Here is a 13,834-nt window from a genome sequence, read left to right on the forward strand (position 1 = left end):
ACCAGGCATCTCCAACCAAGTTTGCTTCCCATACTTCTGCAATTCCTCTGTCATTTTTGATCTGTCCATGCGACAAAAATTCCATGGAATCCCAGATCACCTACGCTCCGATTCTATTCCGCCGATATTTTCGGCAGAATATGGGAAAGTTAGATCTGATAAAATGTTCTTTACTGACGGTTCATTCATAAACGGGTCCACTGGCTTCGGCATCTTCAATGAAAATTCCAGTGCCTCTTTCAAACTCAAAGATCCTTGTTCCGTGTATGTCGCTGAACTGGGTGCGACATACTACGCACTGGGGATCATTGAAACATTGCCCATCGACCACTATTTTATTTTTTCAGACAGTCTCAGCTCAATAGAGGCAATCCGCTCAATGAAAGTTGATAAACGCTCATCTTATTTCCTAACAAGAATAAGACAACTATTGAGTGTTTTGGTCGAAAAATTATTCAAGATTACCTTAGCATGGGTTCCCTCTCATTGCTCGATTCCGGGGAATGAGAAGGCGGACTCGCTAGCTAAGGTGGGCGCTTTAGAAAGCACACTTTTTGAAAGGCAAATTGCTTATAATGAATTTTTCCACATTCCTCGTCAGTATACGCTCGTAAGTTTGCAGCGCATGTGGAGTGGTGATGAGTTCGGTCGTTGGTTACACACGATTATCCCTAAGGTCTCGACGAGTGCATGGTTCAAGGGATTGAATGTAGGTCGTGATTTCATTCGCGTGATATCTCGGCTTATGTCCAATCACTACAACCTAAACGCGCATCTCTATCGCATTGGGCTCGCAGCAAACAATCTTTGTGATTGTGGCGATGGCTACCACGACATCGAGCATGTTGTCTGGTCGTGTATCCGGTTCCATGCCGCTCGCTCTCAGCTCTCTAGAGCACTGAGAGCACAAGGCAGACAATCGGAGATCCCCGTCCGGGATATCTTAGGTAGCCGTGATCCTGATCTTCTGCTTCATCTATACCTGTTCCTCAGAAACGCCGATGTCAACGTTTAATGATGTTTCCTTCGTTGTGTCCCTGTTTCATATCCCTCCTATCCGATCGATAAACTTTTACTTAGTCGCGGCAATACATACACACACTCTTTACAGATACACGGGCCGAAGGTTGTGCAGTCCACTGATTATTCAACAAGAGTCAAAGGTTGTACCGCTCATGACAACTCTACACGAGCTGATGATTGCGCCGGCTAGTGACCATTCTATCCTGGATTCCTCGAGTCGAGAAAGACGCACCACGCTAGATATGGGGTACAGACAAGGGGGGCGTTGCTGATTAATGGTCAGCTGCATCCCAATAGGAAGTATCCCGTGTCGGGCACACGTACAGAGCATCGAAGACTGCGACATACCAATTATGAGAACACTTGTAATACTAACCTCGAGTCAACCGCGAGTAATCGGTTACATATTACTAACATAGTCTAAGCAAACATTGTCAAAATATTGAACTCCCGGCCCCGTTAGGCTGACGCCATATGAGCCTTAATAAAATATATATTTTGGATAAAAAAAAGAGAATTGAATAAAATAACTTAGCAATTCTGCGTCAACAAATACGATTGTGTTTTGGATATAACCCCTGATAGATTTATATATAATTTGAAAGCAAATTATACTTAAAATTTTTCAAGCTGGCCACAGTTCTTCGAAGCAACGATGATACATCTCCGCTCCTACACAACACAAAACTGGTCTGGGCGGCATCTTTTAGCCGTAAGGAACCCATTCCAAACAATGAATCGGTAGTATCATCGTGATTAATGATTTCAACGATAATCTTTCTTCATAATTTTTGGAAAATGAAGGCATATTCCAGAAATGATACATTTAAATGAAAAAGAATTTCGCTGTGAAGAACACTTCTTCAGAGATACGATTCATTCATCTACGGAAGAAATTGTTGTTCGTCTTCCATTTCCGCAAAAGCTATCCAAAAAGCTATTGGGAGCTTTCGAAAGATAAAAACAATACGACTTTTGCATCAGGAGCGAAAGCTGAATTAAAACCAGCGCTAAGTACTAATAAAAATGAACCAAGTAAGCAAATAATACTACGTGAATATAGCAAAGTTCCTCAAGTAATGTAAACGTAATTGATTTTTTTTTTGTTCTTTTTTATTAAAATTATATTAAATCAACCTTACGTGTGAGTGGACCAATGTTAACAAACCTTAATTTTATAGCATTACCCAAAAGTTATAGCATTCCCACCCCTGAGATATATACACCTTGTCATCTATCATATTTGATTTTCCTTTGCTATAAAAAAAACGCTTCACACAAAACTTCACAGCACGCGAAAAGAAACCTATTCCGCTTTGTTCGTGTATTCGTGTCACATTGCGTAAAAACTTTTCTAGCGCGTTCCGCGGTAAAGTACGAGCTCTGTGGGTTTGTCTCTTGTAAACAAGACACGTAAAGTAGGCAGGCGGGCAGACAGCGTTTCCCATGGTGATTTTTTGTTGCACAGCACTCGGCGCTCGACCATTTTGTTCGCGATCGAAATAATCAGCAGAATCGCGCTTTTGGCCACCATCGAACTGTGTTGCTGTGCTGTGTTGGTTGTGTCATCGTTCCGTTTTTGTGTTAGTAGCGTTCAAGGCGAGAAAAATACATCGTTCACGCTAGTTTCTATTTTCCACTACGGTAAATATTGATACGTGGAAGATTCTGCAGTGCAGTGGTGCAGTTAGCATAGAAGTATCTCGAAGATGCAAAGTACCATCGAATAGTGCATTAATTTCGATTACGCAAGTTTTTAGGAACATTCGCGGGCATAGCATGCGGCGCCCATTCTTCTGGCCACCGCCTGCTATTTGTTTTATTTGGATTATTCATTCGTGGCGTGTCGTGTGTGTGCGTGTGAGAAGTTAGTCGAGTTTTCCTTGAAGCGCTGACAACAGCAGCTGCCAAACGTCAAAGGCGATCCGTCCATTCGTGAAATCGGAGTGGAATAAAAATGGCGCGAGTTTGCGGGCGGCACCTAATAGCGTAAATAGTTTCCCTGAAGGGATGAAAATTTTAGCAATAACTAGGAATCTGCGCGAATTACCACAGAAACATTCGAAAGACGGTGAGAAACAGTGAACTTCGATGCGCAAAGGTGGAAATTTTTGAGCTTTTCGTGCGTGGCTTCGCGTTTTTCTATCGGTATTTTCTTTCACTTTGCATTTGGCGGCGCACACACAAACACGTTCAATAATCGCACCACAGTGACGAATGACTATTTTGCAATATTATTGTTGTGAGTAGTAATGACCTCTTCCAAGTGATAAACAAAAAGCCCTGTGTGTTTGGTAAACACAGCATGTAGCTTGCAGCCGAAGCGGTTGTGGCTTTGTGAACTGGAAAATTGTGCAACCAAAGTACTGAGTATTTTGATGAATGTGTTTTTTTGGCGATGTTAATTGCTGTTATATGGTAGGAAAAGTTGAGCCAAAAATGGTGCACTACCCAATGATGTGATACGCGACGCCGTGACTCGCGTTACGAAGAAGAGGAAGAAGGGCCGCAATTGCAACTAAATGTCGAAGGCATGGTATCGCCCTCCAAAACCAAGTATTCGAGGGTCGCAGCTAATCAGCAGCAGAGAACGGCTTCATCGAGTGAGTCTTATGAATTGTTGATTTGTTTTTTTAGAATGTTCCCAATTAAAACTAGTCTGTATTCATTAGTCGAATAATTAAACTCATGCTAGAAGTAACAACAGAGCTGTTTCGAATGCAATGTAGAGCTTTCTCTACATTTCGCCTAGACATTTTCTCTATGTCAATGCCACCTCCAAAATAGGAGCAATCTCTTCAATAAAAGCTCAATGCAATGGAAGAGATATACATAACTTTTCTTTTGTGACTTCATTCTTAAATCTTGCGAATCACATTGGACAATGGACTCTAGGAACAGGAAAACAGAAAGTAAATTTGCAGCTGTCGTCATGGAAGCAATTCTTTGATCCATGTTTGGTTTTCTGCTTTCCTAACCGACGATAACAAAAAGGTATTTCGAACATTGTTGGCGAAATTTATTGGAGCATCTTAAAAAATAAGGGAAACGAGTCACCAAAGTAACGTATCCATGGACAGATTATACACTGCGTTTAACAACTATAGAAGCACTCATTTTTTCTGAGTCTCTAGAGATACGTAAGAAGTCGGTTGAATTGAAGTACAGTGAGGGGCAAAATAAAGTGTCCAAATATTTTTTGACGTAGGATTACGTCTTTCGGGAACATATTGGGGTACAAATTGAAAAATGAAAATCGATCGCATCGTGAAAAATGTCCAATTTCAAACGCTTGTTACTCATTCATTTCATGATGGATTGATGAGATTTTGGCATCAAACGATTACGGCACTCCATAACAATTTTTCACATTGAATAAAATAGTATATATCATATAACTAACTATCGAACAATTGAAAAAATTTAACCCCTATCCAAACAGAGATACCCAGTCCTGATTGGTCAAAATTGACGTCATTTCTTTTTCGCGCCCGATTCGTTCTCTCACCGGCAAGCTGCATGGCAATCGAGTAGGAGGCGCCTACTTCACACATACCAAATGATATAAAAGGAAGAAGCATTCGTGGATCTCATTCATTCTTACAACGGACGTGGAACGGACAACAACAAGTGGAGAGCAGCAGCAGTGAAAGCGGCTAATATATAGGCGAGTATAGAAGTTGAGCGGTCAAAATGCGAGCTGTGTCTCACATCGAGCTTCTATGGCAGCATAAGCAGCGGCAAACAGTAGCAACGGTTGTTGAAACCGGTCTACTACTAGTGGCAGCAGCAAGCATCACGAGCGGATCGTTTCAGGCACGCTCTCTCCGTCAGAAGTGCGAGAATGTTTCTTGGCATCGTGAAAGTGCAGCATCGAATCTGAGCGGCCAACAATTGAGCTGTGTCTCACATAAGTGGCAGCAGCAGCAGCAGCCGCGGTAAACATCGAGGCTGAACCTCAACAATCGAGCTGTGTCTCGCATCGGTCCACTACTGTTGGCAACAACAAATATCATGAGTAGAGAGTTTCAGGCATTCTCTCTTTCTCTACTGCTGCTACTCAGTCAGATTTCTCATTCTTGTTGGACTCTCAGATCGATAAACATATGTGTTTCTAGTGTGCATTGCTGGTACTCCTGTTCACATCAACCAATACAATTGGATGCGGTTATGGAGGTAAAGGAGACAAAGGACTCGGTTAAGGAATAGTGTATCGCAAGGTTCCACAGTGTATCAAACCCGCTATCCGTTGTTTAGCTCACCGTGATGGTGTCAACGAAACCCTTGCAAACCGACGCACAGAAGCCGAACATGCCAAAGCCAAGGAAAGCAGCAGCGACTCCGAAAAAACTACCGCTGCCAAAAAGTTAACAACTACTACATCCGACTGAAACCTCATTACATTAGCACGCAGCAGATTCCATACAACCCATTTAACCATTCCAGTTCTTTTCAGGACTTTCGATATTGCTTTGAAACGAAAGAGTTTAATTTATTGTTTTCCACTTATCATAAAAATGATATAAAACTACGATCAAAAATACTGTTTACTTTTACATTTTCTTTGATCATGTGCAACTAACAGGAAACTTATCCCGTCAGAAACATACTTTCCATCAACCAACCTGACTGGATGCGGTAAGGGAGGCGAATGACATATGTATGCATATATATATAGCGAAACGGCTCCGGTCATACACAGCACGTTTCAAACAAATGCCTCAAGGAATTTTCTAAAATAATATTTTGCCGATGCCTTTGCGCGAACTACACGGGCGAGTAGCACCATAACAGCAAATCAAATGTCGAAGTTCGTGATATGGGTGCGTTCATTGCTATTCGGTTCGGCGTCGGTTTAACCCTTTCATTACGGCAGTGTGCTCCGCCGAAGTGCTACCCCTGTACGGAGCACTGCGCCGAAAAGTATGCACATCGCGCTGGTGTGATCGAAGAGCAGTATGAATTTCATGTCGTCTAAAGACGACGCTCATACACACAGCTCGTCGCGTGGATGTCTTCTATAGACGACATTCGTACACACAGGACGTCGCGCGGATGTCGTCTATAGACGATGCTCGTAACGGATGGGTTAACCATCAATAACTACGCTTGGCAACATTGACATCTGGCAATTTTCATATAAGATTTTTTCCCCGCGTGTTAAAAGTGGTTTTTCATGTACATAAAAGCGCAGCGTAGTATGTCAACTGCTTCCCGGTTAGAAAATAAATGATCGTTAGAGCGACCCGTCCAATTTCAAACGCTTATTGCTCATTCATTTCATGATGGATTGATGAGATGTTTGCATCATACGTTGTCGGCACTCCATAATAATTTTTCACATTGAATAACATAATATATATCATGTAGCTAACAATCGAACAATTAAAAAATCTCAACTACTATCCAAACAGAAGATACCTAAGCCTGATTGATCGAAATTGACGTCATTTCTTTTTCGCGCCCGATTCGTTCGTTCACCGGCAAGCTGCATGACAATCGAGGAGGAGGCGCCTACTTCACACATACCAAATGATATAAAAGGATGGAGCGTTCGTGGATTTTATTCATTTTTACAACGGACGTGGAACGGACAACAGTGAAGAGCAGCAGCAGTGGACGCGGCTAATATATAGACGAGCATCGAAGCTGTGTGGTCAATAGGCTAGCTGTGCCTCACATCAAGCTTCTATGGCAGTATAAGCAGCGACAAACTACTACTACTCTACTAGTGGCAGCAGCAAGCATCGCGAGCGGAGCATTTCGGGCACGCTCTCTCCATCAGGAGTGCGAGCACACGCTTCTTGGAATCGTGAAAGTGCAGCAGTGAACTTCAAGACGAGCATCGAATCTGAGCGGTCAACAATTGAGCTGTGTCTCATATCGAACTTAAGTGGCAGTAGCAGCTGCAGCGGCGGTAAACATCGAAGCCTAACATCAACAATCGAGCTGTGTCCCGCATCGGTCCAGTACTGATGGCAACAGCAAACATCATGAGCAGAAAGTTTCAGGCATGTTCTCTCTTTCTGTTGATGCTGCTGCTCAGTCAGATTTCTCATTTTGTTCGACGCTCAGATCGGTAAACATATATGTTTTTAGTGTTTTAAGTGTGGTCACATCAGATCAACATCAACCAACATGACTTCATGCGGCAAGGAAGGCAAAGGAGGATCGAAGCGTATCGCAAGGTTCTACATGATAATATCCAGTGTATCAAATTCGCTATTCGCCGTTTAGCTCGACGTGATGGTGTCAACAAAAACCACCAAAATAAAAACAGAAATAAGCAGCAGCGGCTCCGAAAAAGCTACCGCTGCCAAAAAAACAACAGAAGTGAATTGTTGTTTTTGTTGCTCCATAAAGTTTTACGCGAGTAAATATGTCGGAATATATGTTCACGCAATATGAGCGCCAATCTCGTAAACGTGCATCGGAGCTGAAACAACTTTCTATCACTGATACCGAAAGCTCGATTGTAACACTGGTGAAATGAACAAAAAATACCCAACAACCAAATCAAACGGCCCTTTTCAGGGCTATCAGATCATTATCAAAGAGTTTAACAATATATTTTTTCAAACATCCAAAATCAGCATGCGACAGATAGCCTAACGTAATCCTACGTCAACTATGCGGTCGTGTCTCGGACACAACCTTCTGTGACTTTTTTCCATTTGTTTCATTTTTCTGGTTAAAATTCAACGAAAACACATCGTAATCATTTTTAAAATATTATTTATTATGTTCTTTTCAAGTTTTGTTAATGTTACGCTGGTAAAAAAGAAAGTTTTTCTGATAACAAAAAAAAAACCGTTAATATTCCAAAAAAACGGGCAAAATAAAGTGTCCAACTCGAAAATCGACATAATTTCGATAATTTTCCATCGTGAGGCCCCTCGAATTGGTTTGTTTTGTATATTTCGACGTTTCGTAAACAACTGGCTTGGCTATGGAGCATTCAAACAGGTGTCTACATTCGAATAAGTTATGGAGAACGCAAAAATTGCCGGTTCGATTCCGTTGTCCATCCGGAAACTGGTTGTTCGTGATGTCAATAACGGCCAAATGCACCGGGAAGTGGCCAAGCACTACGAAATCAGCAAGACAGCGGTATCAAAAATCATGAAGAAGATGAAAACGTTCGGGTCGGTGGTGGATCGCCCGGGAAGAGGACGGAAGCCCAAGATAGATGCCAGAACGGACAAGAAAATCATTCGTGAGGTGAAGAAAAACCCAAAAATTACGATCCGGCAGATACAGGAAGAGCTCCAACTTTCGGTATCGCGTCGTACTGTCCTTCGCCGCATCCAAGCGAAGAAGTACCATAGCAAGATCGCAATGAGAAGGCCTTTCATCAGCCAGGTAAATAAGCCTAAGTGGCTCAAGTTCGCCAAGGAACACGCCGATAAACCGCTCGAATACTGGAAAACAGTGTTGTGGACCGACGAATCCAAATTCGAGCTGTTCAACCGGAAGAAGCGGGATCGTGTGTGACGCAAGTCGGGTGAGGTGCTCCAAGACCGCCATATCCAAGGAACAGTCAAGCACGGAGGAGGTAACGTGATGGTGTGCGGGTGCTTTTCTTGGGGTGGGGTGGGCAGTTTGGTAAAAAATTACGGAATCATGACAGCTGAGTCATATTGCAATATCCTGCGGGAAAACCTCGAGGTATCCCTTTTCAAGACGGGCCTCGAAGAGCGCTTCGTTTTCCAGCAGGATAGCGATCCGAAGCATCCGGCCAAGCTGACGGAGTCATTTTTCCGTTCCTGCCGCATCAAACCCCTTGAATGGCCCCCACAAAGTCCTGATCTGAGCCCTATCGAAAATCTGTGGGCCATCCTCAATGCTCGGATTTAGAAGACTGGTGTGACAAATAAAAATACTTATTTTAATGCCCTGCAGCGCGTGGAAAGAACTCGACCCACAACACTTACACAACCTTGTTGAAAGTATGCTGAAGCGCTTGCAGGAGGTGTTGAGGGCTAAAGGAGGCCATACGTATTATTAAATAGTTCTTGTTTGCCTTCAGTTTGATTTATTTGAAGCTGTACTGATCTGGACACTTTATTTTGCCCCTGTTTTTTTTGGAATATTAACTGTTTTTTTTCTATCAGAAAAACTTTCTTTTTTACCAGCGCGACATTAACAAAACTTGAAAAGAACATAATAACTAATATTTTAAAAATGATTACGATGTATTTTCGTTGAATTTTAACTAGAAAAATGAAAGAAATGGAAAAAAAATTATAGGAGGTTGTGTCCAAGATACGACAGCATTGTTGACGTAGGACTACGCTGTTATATTATAAAAGTCGCTTGTTTAAACCTTCGGATATTATTCTATAATGCTGTGAAATTTTAGAAACAACTGCTTAGTAGAACAATCTCTGAATTGTTTTTTTTTCATTGTAGAATCAGTTCACGATAATTGACTGATGATTCATTCTTGCCTTCGTTGAACAATACACTAGCTGATCGTATGTCGCAATTTATTTCATGTCAATGCATTGAAAATTTACCTCGAACGTCATTCCGGTGGCCTTTTTCGCAATTGACATAGACTCGGTTACAGTCGATTATATCAATATATCTTTGGCACCACGAGGAAACAACAACAATAACAACACTTGCAAGTATCAAATATCATGCTACATGTTATTTAGTATTGCCTTAGAGGAATTGCACCTCCAGGCATCGTTCGTACAACGTAAACCAAGCGCCAAACAAGCGTTCGCCATAGCATGCATACAGAGCCATACATTGGTGGCTTGAAACTACTAGAAATATAAACACTTCTCATCATTTTGCGCTATTCTCAAAAGAAACGCTTCTGTTAATATTACTGACCTCGAAAAAAGTTGCATTACTTTCTCATACTTAGTGGAGGAAGTTTTGCTACTGGCAAGCGAAACCTAATCACATACAAAATTCCTGAACGACATTCTCTTTCTTGGTTCTTCTTCTTCGTCTTCAATGGCACTAACGTTTCTAGAGGAACTTCGCCGTCTCAACGTAGTATTACTTGCGTCATTTTTATTAGTACTTAGTTGAGATTTCTATGCCAAATAACACGCCTTGAATGCATTCTGAGTGGCAAGCTCTAGAATACGCGTCATCACAGTGCAAGTCGGAGGAAATTTCTTTGACGAAAAATTCCCCCGACCAGAACGGGAATCGAACCCGAACACCTGGCATGTTAGTTATGACGCTAACCACTCGGCAACGGAAGCACGATTGGTGATTAAACAAGCGAAATAAACTCTTTTAATATCAACAACCTCGAAAACAGTAGCATTGCTTCATTATGATCAAGACTAGTTCAAATGCAATCCTAGTTGAAGGCAGTTTTGCGACTGGCACGCTAACCCAAATAACTTATAACATTCCAGTACGACATTAGAGAGGTTGGTATTTCCCAAATGATTTTTTGGCGCACAAACTTAACGTCTGCTTCGCCATAACGTCAATTTAATACATTCATGCAATGTCAAAAGCACCATCGAAGCCCTTATGACGGAAAACAAACAATGTTCACTGCTTGGAAAAAGACTGAATTATGCCACACAGCTTGTACTCTGCTGTAACAACCATCGAGTCGAATTCGCTGATGAGTTTGTCAAGAGCAATCGCCTTCACCACCAGCGGAGGGAGCTGGTTGCTGCCTGGGTAACGGATTTACATTTTCGACCGATGCGTCGAAGTCGCCTACTTCGCTTGTTCGATGCGAAGACTCGGTTCAGTGTGAGCGCTTTTCACTGCACTAACATCGCGTGCATCATTAGATGACGCTTGCCTCGAAATTTTATTGCCCCCGGCAATGCGTTCGTTTTTTGCAGGGATCGAGCCAGCATTCCTCTTCTTGCTCATCACACACTATGCGAAGCGTCCAATTTATGACGCGGAAAGAAAAACACACGATACGAATAACGTGAAAAACGAACTGGAAAAACCACACGACGATATCCAAGTTGAATTACCACTGGTGGGGTCCAATCTTAGATCGAAGCGCAGCGAAAGCAAAGTGAACTGGATTGCTCAACAGTCCGATGCCGAATGAAAATTTTCCTCAGCGAGATCCAATGTTTATACTCTAGGCAAGTATTCCCCTTCATTCTTCTTCTTTTTCTTTGTTCTCGGTGACTATTTCCTACGATTTCCCCTTCGTTGCTCGTCGATAAGTTGCTCGTTATTGACAGCTCTGTTCGGGAAAGCACACAAATGGACTGAACAAATGTATGGGAAAATAGAAACGCTTTCATGTTTTCATGAATTTTAACCATTGACAAACCAAGGGATTCTAATGTATAGCATATTAAACATATCTTAGGCAATTTTCGATTCGTTTAGTATGTAAATCGCCAAAATCCGTTCGCGGCAAAAATAGTTATTAACGTTAACTTTATTTCATAAAAACGTGACCTGTTTTCTGATTTGGCACCCTTAATGAAAGACGTAGTTCTACGTCAAAAATAGTTTGGACACTTTATTTTGCCCCTCACTGTATATAGTGTAGGATACAATAGCTATCTTCACTTATAAGACTGGCCATTTGAACTTTATTGTAGTGTTCAGGCGCGAAACATTCAAAAAACTAAAATTCCAGTGCTTCATAACTATAGAACCAGATGGTAAAACTCTCACTCCTTTACAAAATTAACGCCAATTTCACATAAATTATAATAAGTTTCTAATTCAATTCGTAGGTCATATTTAGTTCTCAATCAGTACAAATAACCCATTCGGGGTGGCTCTGATTGGATTGGATTTGGATTAAAGAGACTTTAAACTCTGAGAGTTCATTCGTCTCTAAACGGCTCTGACCAAGCTGTGCCATGTTTTAGTGTGTATTTCGTTCTACGCAGAGGATACTGCTCGTTTAAGCTCTTCAAATCACTCATACTGCTTGTAAGCTGCTTCTACTATTCATACGATCACTCCTCATATGTTCTTGATAGGGTTTTTATCTGGTAAACAAGCTGACCAGTCCAGAATCTGAAGCCCTTGTTCATCAAACCGTGTCATGACTTTCGGGTTTTATGAATTGATGCCAAATAACTCAATTATCGCATTGTTTTTGATGTAAAAACAGCAGTAAATGATTCTGAAGTACTTCGTTGCACTTCTGAATGTTCATTCGTGTCGATGGTAAGCAACCTAAACCAGACCTTTTTGAAAAAATCCTCCCCAAACCATGAAAATCCCATCTCCAAAAACTAATGTGGAAGCTAATGCCATGGGTTTCACTATTTCAGGAGAACTTCTCTGATAAAAATAAATCCAAATTGAGTAGAATTTCTTCATAATGGAAGGACTTACGGAACGTGTCATGTTATTTTTCAACTCGTAACTTAGCAGGCGGCAGTTTGATGGTTTGAGGAAAATATTTTCAAAACGGCCTGATTCAGATAGCTTTTCATCAACACCAATGTACAGTAAGGAGTGCAATGAAGTACTTCAGAATCATTTACTGCTGTTTTTGCATCAAAAACATCGTGATAATTGAGTAATTTGGCATCAATTCATAACATCCGGAAAGGCAAGACGTGGTTTATTGAATAGCAAACAATAAACCAAGCCTTGCCACGTCTTGAAAACAAACAGTGTCTTCTGTGTAGAATGAAATACACACTAAAACATGGCACAGCTTGGTCAGAACCACCCCGAATGGGTTATTTGAACTGATTGTGAACTAAAGATGATCTACGAATTAGAAACATATTATAATTTATGTGAAATTGGCGTTAATTTTGTAAAGGAGTAAGAGTTTCTCCATCTGGTTCTATAGTTATGAAACACTGTAATTTTAGTTTTTTGAATGTTTCGCGTCTGAACACAACAATAAAGTTCAGATGGCCAGTCTTATAAATGAAGATTGCTATTATATCCTACACTATATACTTCAATTCAAACGACTTCTTACATACCACTGGAAACTCAGGAAAAATGAGTGGTTCTATAGTTGTGAAACGCAGTGTAGATGTGAAATACTTGTGTATGAACGAAGATAGTGTAAAACAAGCTTTATACATTATCAAATAAAGCAGCAATAATGAAAAGACATCCCATCCTTCAGGATTAGGATTGGGCGATCTTTTAAAACAGATCGATTGTGACAAATCGATTTCCCAAACGGCCTAGGGGGTCGATTCACTGATAAAATCGGTACCATAAACCGGGGCAAAAATGGTCGGTGTTAAATCAGAGCGGACCAAGTCGCAAAATTAAAAATTTCGAGTTATTGAATGCATTAGGTTAAACATTGTGTAAGCTACAGTATAGCAGGAATAACTAATCGAAATTATTTTGAACGCTCAATGGAAACCCTCGTTTTTCGTTTTTCTCGAAACCATCAAAATGTCACATGGTTTCCTAAAACTTTAGTTTGGAAATTCTTTCAAGAAAATTTCGAAGCATACATTTGAGGTAAAATTGATCAAATAATTGTTCTCATTATGCACGAAAACGTATAGCAATAATTAGAAACGTAAACGTATAGAAATTGATTTGACAAACCATGAAGCTTAACATGTCGCATGATATGATTTGGTTCTGGTCATAAAGTAATCACTTCCCTTGGAAACAAGATCAGGAAAAAATAAGTGATGAACAAGTTTTGAAAAATTCATTTTGGTACTCCAAATGGCGGGTTTTTGGTTGTTTTGGGTTCTGGAATCTATGGCCCCTGGACTTGTTCCGTCATTTTTCGGAACCCGTGGCCCGATTGCGGTAAAACTTTAAAGGTTCTCAAATGGGGTTCCAAATGAAACTTGTCGCGTCCAATTCGGTTCAATCGTTTCCTGAGCCGTTGCAT

At 41.0% G+C, this 13,834-nt stretch overlaps 1 protein-coding gene across 3 annotated transcripts in view; it reads left to right on the forward strand.

The window, feature by feature from the left end:
• Positions 1-2,335: 2,335 nt before the first annotated feature.
• LOC129764885 (protein chiffon-like) overlaps positions 2,336-13,834 on the forward strand; it is a 68,707-nt gene continuing 57,208 nt past the window's right edge. The window contains exons 1-2 of one of the 3 annotated variants that reach the window (XM_055764446.1): positions 2,336-2,667; positions 3,235-3,626. In XM_055764446.1, the coding sequence (XP_055620421.1) occupies positions 3,557-3,626 (70 nt within the window). In that variant the 5' untranslated portion in view covers positions 2,336-2,667; positions 3,235-3,556. Of the gene's footprint in view, positions 3,627-13,834 lie in introns of all 3 variants that reach the window. The other 2 variants (XM_055764447.1, XM_055764444.1) reach the window with 2 other exon arrangements.

This window comes from Toxorhynchites rutilus, chromosome 2, assembly GCF_029784135.1.
Source record: "Toxorhynchites rutilus septentrionalis strain SRP chromosome 2, ASM2978413v1, whole genome shotgun sequence".
Lineage (NCBI taxonomy): Eukaryota > Metazoa > Arthropoda > Insecta > Diptera > Culicidae > Toxorhynchites > Toxorhynchites rutilus.